At 54.7% G+C, this 17,252-nt stretch overlaps 2 protein-coding genes across 2 annotated transcripts; both read left to right on the top strand.

Annotated features, from left to right (window-relative positions):
- The first annotated feature begins 164 nt into the window (after nucleotides 1-164).
- On the top strand, nucleotides 165-11,754 carry LOC119110129 (U2 snRNP-associated SURP motif-containing protein). Its single transcript, XM_037233867.1, has 12 exons — nucleotides 165-523; nucleotides 4,003-4,099; nucleotides 4,457-4,625; nucleotides 4,905-5,032; nucleotides 5,395-5,474; nucleotides 6,657-6,822; nucleotides 7,608-7,771; nucleotides 8,074-8,130; nucleotides 8,982-9,025; nucleotides 10,525-10,629; nucleotides 10,850-10,965; nucleotides 11,726-11,754. Exons 1-12 carry the CDS (start codon nucleotides 443-445, stop codon nucleotides 11,752-11,754), a joined length of 1,236 nt encoding a protein of 411 aa, XP_037089762.1. The 5' UTR covers nucleotides 165-442.
- Nucleotides 11,755-11,779: 25 nt separating this feature from the next.
- LOC119110730 (U2 snRNP-associated SURP motif-containing protein) lies at nucleotides 11,780-15,994 on the top strand (the record flags this gene model as incomplete). The annotated part of the gene is given in 3 exon segments (XM_037234652.1): nucleotides 11,780-11,829; nucleotides 13,999-14,161; nucleotides 15,915-15,994. Coding segments are annotated over 2 exon segments (176 nt in total), but the record flags the coding sequence as incomplete, so codon positions are not given.
- Between the last annotated feature and the right edge of the window lie 1,258 nt (nucleotides 15,995-17,252).

Raw genomic sequence — 17,252 nt, 5'->3', positions numbered from 1 at the left:
TCAAAACGTTTTATTATTTAAAAATCTACTACAGTTACATGTACAAACTGAGAACGGTTGATGACAAGATTTGTTTTCATGAACGTAAAATGTGTTAGCAAATATTTACGTGATCGCTGCACATTGCGTCGCGTATGAGTGAAGCGTCGGTTTGAGCGCGATTCGTGGATCAAGCGCAATTCGCTATATGGTCGTATTTGACCTGGTGGGGTCCATCCGAAGACCATTTGTAACCCAGCGTGGGTTGTGCATGTGTGTTTTAGTGGATATTGCTTTCTCTCGATTGAGGGTTGTTTCATATGCACTGTGGGCATCAGCAGGTTCTTTTGTACATTTATCGGCACATGAGACCTCAGCGTGATGCATATCCGTCGTGCGTGAGTTAGCGATGTGCCCTTTTTGTGAGTTTTCGTTGTGGAAATTGTGCTGAAAAACAGAAACAATGTTTCCTAAAAGGGGATTGAGCAAGAAAGAGTATGATGAAAAGAAGAAGAAACATGAGCAGGAGAAAGAAGCTGCCAAGGTATGTACATGTTGTATTTGGTTATGCACGCAAATCTGGGAAGCAGTACTGTTACCAACCAGGGTAATGGATAAAATGCTGTCCTTTCACATACATTGTGAAAGACATTGACTTATGATTCTGTCCATGTGATGTTGCCCAGTAACCATTTGGTACTATCATTTCACAATTTGTTTCATTGCTAGGGCAAAGGAGCACATAACCTGTTTGATCCCAAACTCAAGTGCTGCCAATACCAATGCCAGTGCTGACAAAGAGCTCATCTTGTGGCTTACAGACAAATCACAGCAATTTTATGGCAATATTAGAATGTGGAAGCTGTGTAATCTGCCGGTATTCAAAAATTCAATTCCCATAGATCACAGGTTAAGGTTCAAAAATGCTGTTAGCTTGTCACATTGATAGTGTTACTGGAGCCTGCTAGTTATCTTGGCCAAGATAGGATATAACCCAGGATCCATCAGCCTTTTGATTGGGATCTCACCAATTCTCACTCAGGAACTTTGTGGACCATGCACTGTGCAGAGTAGAAACTGAATAACAGTTGTAAATGTAAATTCACTAGGTGATGGGGGTCTGTCATGAGGGACAGGCTGACTCAGTGTGTGGCAGGGTCTAGCCAGCTGAAGAGAGTCACATGAGCCACATAACCAAATGCTTATACATTTCTGCACAAATGAATCACTTGTAATAATAAAAGGATGAAGATGGAACACATTGACCTAGCAAGGGAATCACATGTGTATGGTCAGTCCTGGCTTAAGCCAGGCTGTTGGTGCATGCTACAGCTGTATAAACTAGAGTTATATTAAATATGTGGTATGCTTCTTCACTGAATCAAGGGTACATTAAGCTTCATTCATCAAGCTTGATCTGGAGACTGACATGCACTCAGCTTGTCAACAGCATTCCTAGTATGTCATAAGGTCCATAAGCATTTTCGTAATTTATGCTTATTGACTCTGCCAGTTGCTTCCATGAATGTCCAGATCATATCATGGATGCAGTGTGCAACATACGTTCAGTTTTCAAGGTGCTGGACAGGGTTACAAAATGCACTTAGCTGAGTGAGTAAGATGGCACACCTGTGTTTCAATGGTTGGCAACTGGGATGGCAGGAATGTCAGTTTTACAACTATTTACAACAATTATTTGTTTTATGACATTACAGCCCTGGCTTCTCATTTACTGCCTCTTGCCTCTCCCCTTGCTCAAAATTGACAAATCACCACCAAACTGGGAGATCAGCCCAGCATCTGAGTGCATCAGGCTTGATGAGTTGGCCAAGCATGCCATCTACATAGGTTTGAGGTCAAAGGGCTACTGATAAGCCCTTCCAGATTGTGTGTAGAGTTCACATGCAAAGCAGGAATATGGTAGCATGAATGAATATATGTATCATACACACCAAACAGGATGGATGTTACATTGTTATAGTACACACTGGTTCCAAGCCAGCCAGATTGCAAATGTGTGTGGGATCCTGTCTGCTCAAAAGGAAAGAAACATGAAATTTTGTACCACTCACCAGATAATGCTGCACAGCTCAATGATTGAGTGAATATTAGAGGATGTGACAAGTGCAGCAGGCTCAAATCTGTGACCAGTCCCATTGCAAGATGAGGTTTGCAGTGGCATAAAAGATGTTGATTTGCCCATTATAGTTTTAATTGTTCAAGCATTTGCCCAAAGGAAGGTATTTTTCAGACAAATTTTAACAGCAAAATTACCTTCCAGAGAACAAATTAGCCTACACAACTTTTACTAATTGTTGTTGTACATGAAACAAGTGAGTACAGTCTGAGGAGTACCACTATAGAGAAAAACAAACTGCATCTACTTGAAAGCAATGTCTCCTCCCTAGTGAGATCCTGGCACCACACCAGATCAGACAGCTTCTGATTCACTACCACACTGCTCTGTCCCAAACACCAACTACACAAACCTAATAGAGGCACCAGGCAGATGGAGTTTGCATGGGAGGAATTGTTCTCAACTCCAGTAAATCATTAAGAGTAATCAGCATAGACAAGCTTGACATTAGCTGGCTCAACCTGCTGTTGGTTTTATTAATTGATGCTTACAACAGGATGAGTGGACATGAACTTCCATTGACCAGTTATCTGCAATCAGAAACATTTTTTCACCATATGAAAGCTGCTGTTCAAAGTGGCCAATCATGAGGGAAAGAAAGCTGTTTTGTTCCTCATTCAAAGTGTTTGTCACCTGCTGCTTGTCATGTACCAGTTTTCTTCCGCATGGAAAAAACCCAAGTAACTGTTTAGCCTCAGGCAGCTATAATAAACAATACATGTCAACTTCATTCACTTTCCACCCTCTCTGCTACCTCGCATCTCCATGTATGGCATCACAAGAATGCTGAGGAGTAGGGGCAACTCGGTGCTCGCCTCCAGCTTTCAAAAGTTTCTGAGTGCACCACACATATGTTGGGGGACGGGGCGCGTCCATATTTCGTGCACATGATCTCGGCGTTACCCCCCTCCTCGGGAGAGGGGGGGGGGGGGGGGTGGCATGCGGCCGCCCGCATGCGTTTTGTGATTGAGGGTGACGGTGGTTGCCGTTGGCGATGTTATTGCGCTCCATCGGCGTTGATTTATGTATACGACGACTTTCGTCGGTAGAGAAAACAACACTTGGGCTCAGCAAACAAAGCTAATGATGTTTTTATTGAGTGTTTTTGTTTTGCCAGGCTGGTCTCTCATTTAGCTACCCATCACAACATTTGGATACCGTCGTTGTTTTTTTGTCCTCACCATCGTCGTAAGACACGCAACTATTTGCCCGTGCCTCGACATTCTATGGGACCTGCAGGCAGCAGTTTTAAGAATTTTACTTTAACCTGTTTAATGTGTTCTGTGCATGCTTTGTATTATTGAAACAGTTTCCACTCGATTTGCCCCTTAGCAGTAGAAGTTTACAGGCTCGAAATTGCCTCCTCATAACATGCAGTGGAATTGTTAATCATGGCTTTTGTCCACTTTTTTATTGTTTTGCCTAGTTAAATAAAAACACTCGAGCAGATATCTCTGTATGGATAGCTCACATCTTAGGGCTCCTTATTTCACAGACAGTTTATAAGGCACAGATCGTCCACCACACATTGGTTCACGTGGCCAACAGGCTCATTACGTGTGGGTCGTGGTGGGGAATATATGACAGCTGAATATTTTTGAGGGACATGAAATCAAACCTAATGTGCCATCATATGTATATAATACACAGTTCACATGCACATTACATCTGATCCCAGGTGATATCCTGGCATTTTTCTTTGCTGTCCTTTCCTGTTGCAATGCCTTGGCTGCTTGTAAACTTCTCAGAAATGTTGTTTCTCCTCTCTGGGCATGCATCAACTCAGCAAACCTGCAGTATCACAGGTGGACACTGTTGGTGGTGTAATGTGTGATTCAATGTGCAACTGTCTGCCTTTTTTACCAAAATTGTTTGACTTTGCGCAGGCTTTTGAGGAATTTGTGCAGACCTTCGATGAAGAGCCAGCGGCGTCTAAGGGAAAGGTGTGGGTGAAAGCTGGAACATTCAATGCAGGCACCAGAGGTAAGATGACCACACATATTGGCATAAAGTTTTGTGCTTGCTGAGTGTCTTGGTGAGAGTTGTGGTTTCAGCTGGTCATGATAGTTCGAAGCTATCCGATTGGTTGAAAGATAAGTGTTATGTACCAACTGATGTGTGATATGATAATAATGGCTATGTAAAGCCAAATACCATGGATTTGGAGTGTGTCTGGATCTACTGAATGATGCGGAATGTGGCAAGATTGGCTATGTAAAGCAAATTCCCGTGGATGTCAAGTGTGTCGGGAACTCTTGTTAAGGTTCTGGTTTACATGCACTGTTTCATTCTTGCAAATGAACAAAGCTTAACAGATTCACTTGATTGTTTGGTTTTCAGAGGAAACCACCAAGGAAAAAGGCCAGCTGTACAAGCCCAGTTCTCGGTTTGAGCCTTCTGAACGCAAACCCTCACCGGAGCCGACCAGGAGCAGAATCGAGAGAATCGTCAGGAAAAAAGATGGCAAAAAGAAGAGCAATTTGGAATTGTTCAAGGAGGAGCTTAAAAGGTGCAAGTTTATACATGACAGCTGAAAAGACTCATTGGCACATTCCCTCACACTCCGGCGTAGTGTGCGAGCTACATTCTGCAGAACAGCGGACGTTTTTGCGCTTCGCAACCGCCGCCATAAGATAGCTGCAGGTCCAGTATGTATGTGCTACTTAGCTAACACACCGTTACCACCCGTCAGTTGTTAGCGTCACACGAACCTTGTTCTGGGTTGCCTGCATGCGTGCATCGCCCAGTGGCTCCGGCTGTGACCGTCACGCGCGCGTACCCGCTGCAGGATCCAGGAGGAGCGCGAGGAGCGGCACCGGCTGAAGGAGCAGATGAAGGAGGCCACCTCGTCGGGCCGGGTGTCCCGCTTCGACACGCCGGAGCTGCCGCCCATCACGCCGTCGCCGCTGAGTCTCGGTACGCGGACGACAGGCGGCCGACCGGTCAGCTGCCACCGCCCCCCCCCCCCCCCCACACACACACCGTGATCCTTCCGGCGCGGTCAAAGCCGGCTCATGCTGGCCGATCAGCTGGCGACGTGTGTCGTAGTGTGACTTGCCGTGCGTTTTTGCTTAGGGGACGAGCTTAATTCAGGCGATGCCGTGGTGAGCTGCCTGCAACGTTAGGTTGTGGTGCAGGACGCGATCCGGGGGGATTGCTCGGTGTTTGTCGCTGTCCATATCGCTGCGGACACGCGCCCTGTCGTTTCCTTGAATGGCGCGGTTTTCGTGAGTGAAGGACGTCGCCCAAGCAGGCCTTTATGGTTGGTGTGGTTTCAGATGTTCCCAACCCGTATGGCTCGTTCGACAGCGGGGATCCGACCACCACTAACTTGTACCTGGGCAACCTCTCCCCCAAGGTAAGTCCTACACTCAAGCGGCAAGGTGACCCCAGGCTTTCTGTTGTCACCGTTCTGTAAAGCTTGGATTGAGCTCATTGTGCTTGAGCGCACCGACAGCATAATTATAAGCTTTTGAGGCAGCATATGTTCATTTTGTGACAGTTTGTTAGGATTCTTTCAGATTTGCGCATTTAGGAACGGGACCCAGTCTGCCATAGATGGAGCAGTGCTCATGGAAACAAATAATGACACAGACCTATCCGAATCTTTGACCTATCCGAATTCCGAATTTGTGTATAGAGCTTCCGATGAATGAGGACCTCTAACAAAATACGTCAGTCTTCTGTCATCAGTCACGAAAAAGGTGATGGGATTGTTAGCAGGCATTTGCTAGCAGTTAGCATTTAGCTTGTTGCAAAGGATGCGTGCTGCCCGGCATTAAGTTACGCGTCCATGGCTAAATATGGCGATGTGATGCGATGGAGCCGCAGAACGCAGCAAGAACATGCACGGAATCAATATTTGCCAGATGGCGAATAACGCGAGTTGACTCGGCGACAAAGGAGCTTTCAGCAGAACGTTGCAATTTGCTCTGCGCTTGAAATACTATCGCGTTACGACCATCGGGAGGCAGACCAGGATATTCACACACAACGTGAAACTAGATGCCGTTGCACCAAATTTCACGTCAATTCGTACTCAGTATTCCCTTTCATAATCTTCAGAAAGTCTTAATCGCCACCTGGCCACGCCGGCGGTGGGCGCCTCACCATTTGTTCGGTTTGTTTATGTTGGCTGCCTCGTGGGTCAGCCGTAGTGACGTCATTGTTGGCATCCTGTTTTCCATAAGAGTGATGCGTCGACGTCAGCCCCCCCCCCCCCCCCCCGCCTCCCCCGAGTTCACCTTTCTTGCATCGGTGGGACAGGCTGGCTTTTATAGCCTACGGCTTTATTATATCCCTCACGAAACCCCACCATTCTCCGGACTGCTGTTCCCTGCGCTATGTTTGCCCGCACGACAGCGAGTGTGTGTGCCTCCCAAATTCATCACCGCCCACGCGGCAGTGAGTGTTTGCGTCCCCCGGAGTCATCACCGCCCACACGGCAGTGAGTGCGTACTTGCCGCCCCGCCCGCGCACCTCCGGCCGGGCCGGGCCGGCGCACGTGACGTCACAGTACAGTGGCGCCGCCTGCCGCCAGCTGTCGGAGCAGCGGCTGATGGAGATATTCGGCCGCTACGGCCCGCTGGCCAGCATCAAGATCATGTGGCCCCGCAACGACGAGGAGCGGCTGCGCGGCCGCAACTGCGGCTTCGTCGCCTTCATGACGCGTCGCGATGCCGAGGCTGCGCTGGAGGACCTCAGCGGTGGGTCTCGAGCGGGCGGGCGGGCTGGAGGACCTCAGCGGTGGGCTGGAGGACCTCAGCGATGGGTCTCGAGCGGACGGGCGGATTGGAGGACCTCAGTGGTGGGTCTCGGCCGGGTTGGAGGACCTCAGCGGTGGGTCTCGAGCGGACGGGCGGGCTGGAGGACCTCAACGGCGGGTCTCGAGCGGACGGGCGGACTGGAAGACCTCAGCGGTGGGCCACGAGCGGACGGGCGGACTGGAGGACCTCAGCGGTGGGTCTTGAGCGGTCTGGAGGACCTTAGCGGTGGGCATTGAGCGGACGGGCGGGCTGGAGGACCTCAGCGGTGAGTCTTGAGCAGACGGGCGGGCTGGAGGACCTCAGCGGTGGGTCTTGAGCGGACGGGCGGGCTGGAGGACCTCAGCGGTGGGTCTTGAGCGGACGGGCGGGCTGGAGGACCTCAACGGTGGGTCTTGAGCAGACGGGCGGGCTGGAGGACCTCAGCGGTGGGTCTCGAGCTGACGGGCGGGCTGGAGGACCTCAGCGGTGGGTCTCGGGCGGGCGGGCGGGCGCCGCTGACGGGCTCAGGTAGACGGCAGTTGCCGCTCACGCCGGTGCTGCGACTACCGGGGATATTTGATTGAATTTCGGTGCACACGGTGCAGATTGAAAGTCTTATTGCGCATAGACGTGCGATTTTAAGCGGCGGCGTGGCTCAAGAGTCTCGTTGGTATTGTAGTGTTCTGCTCGGGAGCGTAGGTGTTCGTGCAGCCCGGGCTCTGACGCGACCGTCGATTGCTTTGCAGGCAAGGACGTGGAAGGTTATGAGATGAAGCTGGGCTGGGGCAAGGGCGTGCCCATCCCGCCACAGCCCATCTACATTCCGCCGGCGCTGATTGAGGTCTCGAAGCCGCCGCCGCCCTCCGGGCTGCCCTTCAACGCCCAGCCGCGCAAGAAAGACAAGGAGAAGGTACACGGCCCCGCCGCCGTCCGACCGCCACCCTCCCCGCTCCGTCATCCGCTCCGCTCGACTGTCTCGCGCTCTCGCTGTCTGCCGCCGCCGCGAGCCGCCTTCTCGGGGGCCATGGGGGCGGGCCGTGGCCGGGGGCGCGTCTCCGCCCCGGCGTGCGTGGGGTGGGACGGGGTGCGGGTGGGGTTGAGCCGTCGGGGCGGCGGCGTGGCGGTGTCTCCCCCGCGCGTCTGCGTGTCTGTCTGTGTGCGCCGGCCGGCTGCGCGGTGCGCCCCGTTGACCCGCTGCCCGATGTTACATAGTTACCGCTGAGTGACCAGATGCCCGAGGACCCGGCGGCCATGGAGCAGTTCAACAAGGTAACAGCGCCACCCGCGGTCGTCTCCGGAGAGGCGCCGCGCCGGCCTGAGTTGTCACGTGCTGGCCGCACCCGGCCAGGACGCCCCGGCTGCTGTCCTGTCGGGACAAATACGCGCCTCCACTTGCCATGCCTGGTTTGCTCTCCGCCACTGATTGCTCTTTCCTCTCTTCCTCATGCATCCTCTGCTCCTAACAGTCCTTCCAGCCTCGCTGCCCATGCATTTCCAGCTTTCCCTCCGCTCTCCCACTTGCACATGTTTCGTGATCAGACTTGTGCTTGATGCCGGAACGATTCCGTTGGCCCCACTCTGCGACCATCTCTCGCGAACCGGGAACGAAGGCATGCAAACAACGGCTGTGGAATTCCAGCGGCGTTAGCTGTGGACCCCCACGCCCCCAGCCGCGCCATCGGCAGCTCTCGCTGCGTAGGGCTCAGTTTAGGATGGGACCAGAGGCCAGATTGTGACGTCACGAAGCACATGTCTGGTCTTAACACTGCTACATCGAATCGTGTGAACCCATTTGAAGCAGACCTGTTGACGCCGTTGGCAGCACACGGTCAGATCCAAGGATTTGAAAGCACTTGAATCACTCTAGTGCAGATTTTGTCGTTCAGCACTTCCGTTGGTATATGTCGGGTGTGCTGTGTGGGGTGGCGGAAAATTCTCGGGATTTGTTTGCTATTTTAAGCGATGGGCTCTTTTTGCGCGTCGTATTTCCGTGCGTACAGTTGTGTTTTGGTCATTTCCCCACCAATGTGTTTACTGGTCAGGCTTTTATCTTTGTACTTGAAATAACCTGCGGGTTAAGACGTAGTGTTGTAATGTCTCTCGCTGATGTTTTTCTTCAGATGTTGCAAAGAGCCGTTGTCAAAGTTGTCATCCCTACAGAAAGGTAAATGGTCTCACCATTGGTGCCAGGAGCCGAGCGGTAAGTTGCTCCCGCCCGGCCCAGTTTGACCTTGCTGACCCTGTCCCTGACACGGTCACGTGCCAGCGCGCGAGAGAACGGGCCGCGGCCCCCCGGCTGGGCCAGCGCTGGAGGTGCTGCCGCTCACCTGCCAAAGTCTGCCCCCCCCCCCAAAATGACGAGCTTTTGTAAATTTGTTTTTGCGCACGGCTGTGAAAGTCAAATCGCTCAGTCAGCGGCCGGCTGGGATATATTCCCTCCTGAGGAGGACATCTCCGAGGAAATACTGCCGACGATTTCGATCTGGCGTCGGCGGCGGCGACGGGTTGACCCCGACCTCTGGCACGTGGCCCGGTCGTGACGGGTCCCAGTCCTTGGTAACGTTTGGAGCCGGGCGGGGCGGGAGCCAGTGCGTCACTGTCGACGTCGCGCCGCAACCGCCGCAGCCGTCCCGTGACGTCACACGCCGACCGACGCCGTCAGCTGATGGTTTCGTGAACTCCCCACCTTAGAGAGCTAAGGCGGACAGCGGCAAAGGTGTTTGAAACGGACTATTTCTAGTGTGCGCATTTATGTGTGCTTTTGGCATTGATGATATTTGCCAGGATGGTCTCTGCAATGCGTTCAGTCGCGTGATAAAGGCTAGAGGTGTTCCATATGTGAGTTGTTGATGTCAGGTGTTGTGGTTCATCCTAGCATAAACATGGTATTTTTTGTCGTGCACATCTATGCAACTTAAATGTATCGGCTTTATTGCCGTTTGGACTTGACATATGTCAGCTGCCCTCTGTCCCAGCTGTGGCTCCTACATCCCCCCCCCCCCCCCCCCTCCCGCCCCTCTCGCTCCCTGGCTACACACACTCATATTTTCCCACATCTCATTATGAATGCTCCCATCTCTGTTTGTCCGATTCAGAGATTCTTTCTTAAAGCTTGGAATGCATCTGGCGATGCTTTTGCACCACGCTATTCAGAAACATCCATTGTTGCCGTCATAGCCAGTTCGCCGCTACTGGCGACTATTGGTTGTCGTCACCATTTTGGACTTAAGTACAAAGCTCGTGAAAACAACTTTGTTCGCCGCACGATTCGTTTCACTGTGTGTTGTGCGGCGGATTATCCCAAGCTTCGACGACGTATAAACACAGGCTTCGTCTGCCAAAACCACGCTAAAAAGTGTTGCATCGCCTGACTTCTGTGCCTCACCCGCATATTTAGGTCCCGCTGATGCGTTCCAGGCGCAGCGCTCCTCCACACCCTGTAACATGTGATTTCCTACTGACCCCTTTTCGTCGCGTCTTTCCCGCGTCCCCCACTAACACATCCTCCAGCCGCGCGGCTCGTTACCCGCACCTCCTCACCGCCTGCCGTGCTTCCTGCCGTCCGCTGGGAGCTCACCGCCGCGGCCGCCGGCCCCTGAGCGGCGGCCCCTGGCCGGCCAGCAGGGGCCGCGGGACGAGCGCATGCCTCTCTGTCTGCCGCAGGGCCAAGCTGATGGTCGTCCACCGCATGGTGGAGTTCGTGGTCCGCGAGGGACCGCTCTTCGAGGCCATGATCATGAACAAAGAGATCGACAACGACATGTACAGGTGGGCACGATGAAGTGTCCGTCTGCGTGTTTTCTCGAGGATCCGAGGCCCATTCGGTCCGAGAGGAGCTTCACTAGACCCAACTTTTCCACCGGGGTGTGGTGAGGCGAGTGACCCGGGTCCGGCGGGTGATGCCGTACGCCCCACTCCACGGGCTGCGCCGCAGGCCGCGGAACGACCGCTCCTCCTCCGAACTAACGCGTCGCTCCGGCGCCGCCAGGTTTCTGTTTGAAAACCAGAGCGCCGATCACATCTACTACCGCTGGAAACTGTACAGCCTGCTGCACGGCGACTCGCCGCAGCGCTGGCGCACGGACGAGTTCCGCATGTTCAAGGGTGAGTCGCGCCGCCGTCCGGCCCGTCGCCGCCCGGCCCGCTGCCGCCCGGCCCGCCGCCGCCGGCGGGCCGCGTCCTCGCCTCTCCCCGCCCTCCTGCCTCCTCGGACGTAGCGGGGCTCCTCACACGCTGCTCTCAGGTCGGCGGGGATGTGATGCGGTGTGCGTGTCTTTGCGTGTATAGAGGGGGAGGAGGGGATGCGAAGGAGTTCATTTGTGGGACCCTGGTTGGGTGGAGTTTTCGAGAATGCATTTCATTGCGTTGTTTTCCTCTTGCAAGCGTGTCGGTGTCCGATTCCTTCGCCAGAGCGCGCAACCCAGCCAGTTACGGCGGTCAGGGGGCCGAATGGTGGCGTTATGAGTTGTGTGAGCGACATCAGCAGGAGGATGGGGGCTCCACGATGACTATGTGTGTGTCCCACATCATGGGCTGCTGCCGTAAGGTCTCATCTGATCACGGCCGTCAGCCCATCGTCGTCGGCCGCGTCGTCCGTCTCGCCGCGTCCCTTCATCCTCCCTGACGCTCTAGTCCTGATGCACGGGTCCGAATCCAGCGCATAGCGTGGAGCTTCGCCGCTCCCACTGGCGACAGCCGGCGTGGAGCGTGTGCCGTCAGCAGCGGGACGCCCACCCATGTCCGTGACTACTGGAGCGGGTCGCCATGGGGCCGCGCCCGCGCCAGCGCCAGTCGCCGGCGGGTGTCCGCGGGCCGGCGCGCGGTGAGCGGTCAATGACTGTGCTTTCTGCCCTCTCGCCAACAGGCGGCTCCGTGTGGAAGCCGCCCCCATGAACCCGTACATGATGGACCGCGACCACCACAAGAAGCCGGAGCCGAGTCGAAGCGCAACAAGCTGCTCTCAGCGTCGTGAGTTGCGTCTGGCGGGGGCGGGGCCGGGGCCGGGGCCGGGGCCGGGGCCGGGGCCGGGGGCGAGGGCGGGGACGGGTACAGGGACGGCCGCTGGCTGCTCTGCGTAGGCCGGTCAGCAGGGAGGCGTCAGTGCGCTGTCAGCATTGTTTTGTCTGGAATAGCGTCACGTCTGGCACATGAGTGCACCTGGGGGGGCCCAGCTGTCTCGCAGCTGATTCTCTTGCTGTGCGCGGCGTACAGCGCTGAACGGTTAACGCCGGGAATCGCGAACTCTTCGAGGCATGCTCCCTCGAATGCGAAAAGCAAGCGGCGGATGTCAAAGGTGTCAAATGAATCGAGCTTCATCAGTCTTCCTTCCAACGGGAATACGGGCCAGTGACTAGCTGGTGCGTACTTCTCTGCTGTTCACTCACAAACACAGGCATCTCGTGTAATTTAAGGTCACATCGTCTTATTTTCGAGTGCTGCCGTTGTGAATGTCGCGATGGGAATCTACTTGACGTCACTGTACGTGCTCGGTAGCCTTGTAGCCCTTAATCGGGCTTGTTGACCCTTGCGCCTTATGCGCGTTTTGTATGTTCCCGATGTCAAGCGCGGGCTGCTTCATATCAAACGCGGTCCATTCACCGACCGTCTTCCGCTGTCGCTCCGACCAGGTCCTTGCTGTATGGCAGATCATAGCCGCCCAGGTTGAAGTCGCCGCGTCCCCACTGGTCATTGCTAGAATTCAAGTTCGTACAACATGCTTGATCCATGTGTGCGAGTTGCATTTTCATTTATGTTCCAAATCGCCGCGTGGGACAATCTCCCTGTCCGTATATATATATATATATATATATATATATATATATATATATATATATATATATATATATATATATACATCAGCATAGTATGCTGGCGTTATTGGCTGATGCAGGTTTGGGACGTTCCTTTTTCCAATTCTTTTTCTCAATTATTGGCATTTTGGGACGTTTCTTTCGTTGGTTCAAGGCAAGCACTTTTTGTTTTGTCCCGGCTGTTTTTTCGGTCTGCGAAGCTATCTTTCATGTGTGTTGCCGCGCCTGTCGTACGTAAACGCCATCAACTTTAACATCATCCGAGTTAGTTTATTGCGGGCAGTTCTCATCTCAACATTATGAAGGCCTGAGAGTTTTAGAACTCGAGTAAGGCTTGGCCGTAAAGATAGCATTTGAAGGAGCTTTACCAGACGCCTGTAACATCTGTTCAAATGCGCGATCCCTCCCATCCGCAAACAACAGCCTCTTTGTATGGCGGCCTTGGCGCACAGATTGCTCGCCACAGTTTACTTGCCACAGTCCAAAACAAAGCCCTCAAGCCAGTTCGCTGAAGTGGACTGGATGATCATGATCGTTGTTTTTCCCATATATACCGGGGCATCTTTGGGCTCCGGAGCGCCTATTATGAACGCCAGCGTGGCCACGATGTGCGCTACAGCCGCACGCCTCCGTATCTCCGTGGAGTCGGGAGCGCCCCTGTTCGCTCCTGGCGTTACCCTGGAGACGTATGCCGCATTCCGCTCAAGCCAGACGGGGTCTCTGGAATGCGGTGTGGAGAATGATGTGCAGACATGCACCGTAGGGTTTATGTTATGCAAGTGAATCGATGCGGAACATAATTGCGCGGGAAGGAGCTGATTGTGTTGTTCGATGAAATTGTCTTTCTTCCAAGAGCACCGCAACCATAGTGCCGGGTAATGAAAATAGTTGTTTGATGAAGCAGCGCTGGGAGAAAGAGTTCATGTGGACGATGTACAGGCTCGTTTCGTGTCACATTACACGGCAATTGGGTGGGACGTCCGAGGCTGTATGACGCGTAGGTCATTGTCGCCTTAGGTAAGACGTCGTGTCGGCCGGAAGCCATGCCGAGGACAGGGCGCGGGACACCGACGCCGTATCACCCGAAGAGATCCACGCGCCCTGGGTGACGCTGCAGGAGACCGAGGGGTGGGAGCGCTGCGTTCTCTATCAAGAGATTAGGGTTCAGTTTCCGTCGCAGCCGGCCACGAACATCCGCGGGCGCGGACGTTCGCCAGCTGTTCACCAGCTGTTCGTGACCGTGTCGCGACTCGGCGGGCTTTGCCGCGTGACGCGACGCAGCCGGCCCGGCGGGCCGCCGCTGACGCCGAGCACGCGCGCCCGGCAGGCAGCGGGTGCGGTTCGAGTCCCAGCTGCGGCACATCGCGCCCGAGCGGGACGTCATCGCCGAGATCATGGTCTGGTGCCTGGACCACGCCGACAGCGCCGAGGAGATCTGCCTCTGCATCACCGAGGCGCTCTCCACCGCCAGCAGCCGGCTCACGTCCAAGGTGAGGCGGCTCCGGCGTGTTTGGGGATGGCGGTGGTATAGTGGTTAAGGCGCTCGGTTCCGGACGTGTCGGTCTCGGGTTCGAGTCCGGCCATGTCATCGCCACATCTCTCATGATACCTAATAAAGGCATCCATCATGAAATGGCATTGTCAGTCGGTGAGGCGTGAAGCCCTAATGGTTGCTATTAATGAAGAGTATCCCGCTGAAGGTTTGTTTTGGTAATTTTTAATGATGGCGAAGCGCTTAGGAACAACGCCCTAATTTACGGCGTTTCATTTTATCACGATGATGTACAAGCTGTTTAATGAAGCATGGTGCGGTATCTATCTATATATATATATATATATATATATATATATATATATATATATATATATATATACGAACACATAAATGCTATGATAAAACACTATTATACTATATGTTGATACTTATCCAACATAACTCAGTGTGAATAGGTGTTACATGTGGTTTATTAGACTCCCATCCTCGTCCTTCATCTCTTGGAAATGCGCTGCATTGGTTCGGTATCACTGCGCGACCGATTGGACGCAATTTTCGTCCTGTAATATATATAATTTGTGATGCGGCTACGAGCTGAAAGGTCTGTTATCGCTGTGAGCCCAGGGACACGCCGCCCCGCGGCCAATGATGGGGTATTGCTCAGGATTGCCTGCAGATGCTGTTGACATAACGTTATTAAACGCCATCGTAAAACAGTTTTCATTTCACCCTTGTTTGGTCCAGCGCTTGAGATATTTGTGCGGGTACACTCAACCGTACGTCGTTTTATTGGCTCCCCGGCGGGCTTTGGGTCGCGGCGCCCAGTGTAGCGACCACTTTTAGTAAATCTCCTGACGTGCCTCTGGCTATCTCCAAAATCCTGCGCGAGAACGTAAGTTGTAAGCTTTCAAATAGGCCTGTTTTTCGTGCATCTCTGACACAGAGCGGTATCGCGGCCGCTCGGTTTGCGGGCCCACGACCGGCCCCGGTCCCACCCGCCCGCCGGCCGAGCGCCGGGGTTACTGTGCGCCGCCGGTTCGGCCGTCCGTCCTCGTTGGGGCCGCCGACCCGCCAGCGCGGCCGCGGCACGTGCCGGGCGTGCGCCGTTACGGCCGGCCGTGCCGCCGCCGCCGCCGCGCCGGAGCCGGGTCGCCGGGCTGCCGCGGGGTTGACCTCGGCGACCCCTGGGTCGCGGCTCGCTGCGGCCGCGCGCCGCGCCGGGCTGGCGATGAGAAGGCGGCGGCCAGTGCGGTCACCGGGCCTGCGCACGGCCGCGTGTTTGATGACGAGAGCAGGGTGGATGTTGTGTGGCGGATGATGGTTTGGCTCCAGTTTGGATGTGTGTGTGGTAAGTGGTCGACGAATGTCGCCCTCACGAGGCGATGTTGTCTTGATCGAATAAGCATTTCAGACGTCCGTTATCGACGTAGGATAGCTGTTCATCTTCACGTGTTTCCACGCTGTCAAATGCTGTAGGCTGTCGTCGTTCGAGTGTTTCGTTTTTGCCCGAAAATCGTGCAATATTCGACGGGCTTCCCCAGTTCCTGACATTGTTGACGAATTTCGTTTTTATTCAACATGAGACGTCCAATGTGATCCCCTAACGCACTTGATACGCCCCCAGCAGCCGCGTCCTGCGGCGAGTCGTGGCTCGCCAGCCAGTGGCCGTACTGCAGTCGGCTGCAGTCGGCATTCCTCGCCCTGTGTCGATCGGTCTCCCCCGCTGACCGGTGTGCACCCTGCGGCAGATCTCGCGTCTGTACCTGGTCTCCGACATTCTGCACAACTGCACGGTTAAGGTGGCCAACGCCTCCAAGTTCCGCAAATGGTAGGTGGGTGGGGAGCGATGGCGGGCGATCCGCGCCAAGCGCGGTCTGGGCGCTGCGTGAGCCGCCGGCGACCTGTGGCTGCCCTCGAGCGGGTCGCGACAGATGTGAGAGGTATCCCGCGGGAGCGCGGGCGGCCGCGTGGTGTCCGGAGGGTGATGGGTACCAGCGGGCGAGATTGCGGGTCGGCCTGTGACGGGAGTTGCCATCTCTGACGGGGCGGGAGGCGCCTGGCTCGTGCGCACCGCGCTTGCTGAGATACGCGGCGCTCGCTCGCGGGCTTGCTCGGGTATCTGCACGTCGAGGAAGGACGCGCAGGCCTGTCACGGGAGCTCCGTCCGGGCCACCGTTTTGTCCGAACTGTCTGAGTTGCGGGCGGTGTCCGATCCACGGGCGCGCCGCCGCCGCCGCCGCCGCCGCCGCCGCTGCCGATGCTGCGCGGGGTCAGCGATGCCAGACGCGCGCGGTCGCCTGCGTCGGCCGGCTCTCGGCGGCGCCGGTCGGGTCTCACGCGGCCAGCGTGACCCCGCTGCGGTGACGGCCGGCGGGGGCGGCCCCGCAGGGACGTGGCGGCTCCGCGCCAATGAATACGGAAAATGGTTCGAGCTCACCATGGATGGGGCTCGGTAATGAAAGCCCATCTCGCGTGGGACTCACTGAGTGAGACCTCAGGGTTGGTTCCCGTTCGTTTTAATCTCTTCCCGGAAAAGTTTGTTGTTACCCCATGTGTTTCTGTGGGGACGGATATTTGTTCCTGGTTATTGAAATATGAAGGCGCCTTTGCGCATATTTCAGTAAGTGATGGTATTGAAGCTTTCAAATGTGTGAAGAAAGCAAATGCATCATTTGAACGGTGCATTTCTGTTACCTGTAGATGTATTCCTAATTATGTGTACGGCTTTAGTGATACGACCCCGGTCGTCGTCGTTCACAGTCCGAGCAGGTGGGGGGGGGGGGGGGGGGGGGGGGGGGGGTGGCTATGATGGGACAGGGAGACAGGCGCATGCGTGTCATAGGAGGGGGGGGGGGGGGGGGGGGGTGTCGGCAGGGGTCTTTTTCGCATGGCAGCAAAGGCGAATAATTATTTGTTAGGAGGCATTATTCGTGAGGATAGGACTATGAACCATCGGATCGGGCGAACCTTCCTTGACTTCTTCACTTTTCCCGATCAGTTTCCCACCAAAACGCACCCATTCCTGTCGCCTCCATCCGTGCGTGCGAGATACCTCCATGCTTTCGAGTGGCTGCTCTTCCACTTCG

This window comes from Pollicipes pollicipes, unplaced genomic scaffold (genome assembly GCF_011947565.3).
Source record: "Pollicipes pollicipes isolate AB1234 unplaced genomic scaffold, Ppol_2.1 Scaffold_7231;HRSCAF=8579_pilon_pilon_pilon, whole genome shotgun sequence".
Classification (NCBI taxonomy): domain Eukaryota; kingdom Metazoa; phylum Arthropoda; class Thecostraca; order Pollicipedomorpha; family Pollicipedidae; genus Pollicipes; species Pollicipes pollicipes.
This window is presented reverse-complemented; position numbering and strand designations above follow the sequence as displayed.

What these genes read in the sequence shown, in the direction of transcription:
- LOC119110129 (XM_037233867.1), top strand. Translation starts at nt 443, where the DNA reads ATGTTTCCTAAAAGGGGATTGAGCAAGAAAGAGTATGATGAAAAGAAG. An exon ending in TGGGCAACCTCTCCCCCAAG is followed by an intron (nt 5,475 to 6,656) that starts GTAAGTCCTACA and finishes GCCTGCCGCCAG; the next exon opens with CTGTCGGAGCAGCGGCTGAT. An exon ending in ATCGACAACGACATGTACAG is followed by an intron (nt 10,630 to 10,849) that starts GTGGGCACGATG and finishes CGGCGCCGCCAG; the next exon opens with GTTTCTGTTTGAAAACCAGA.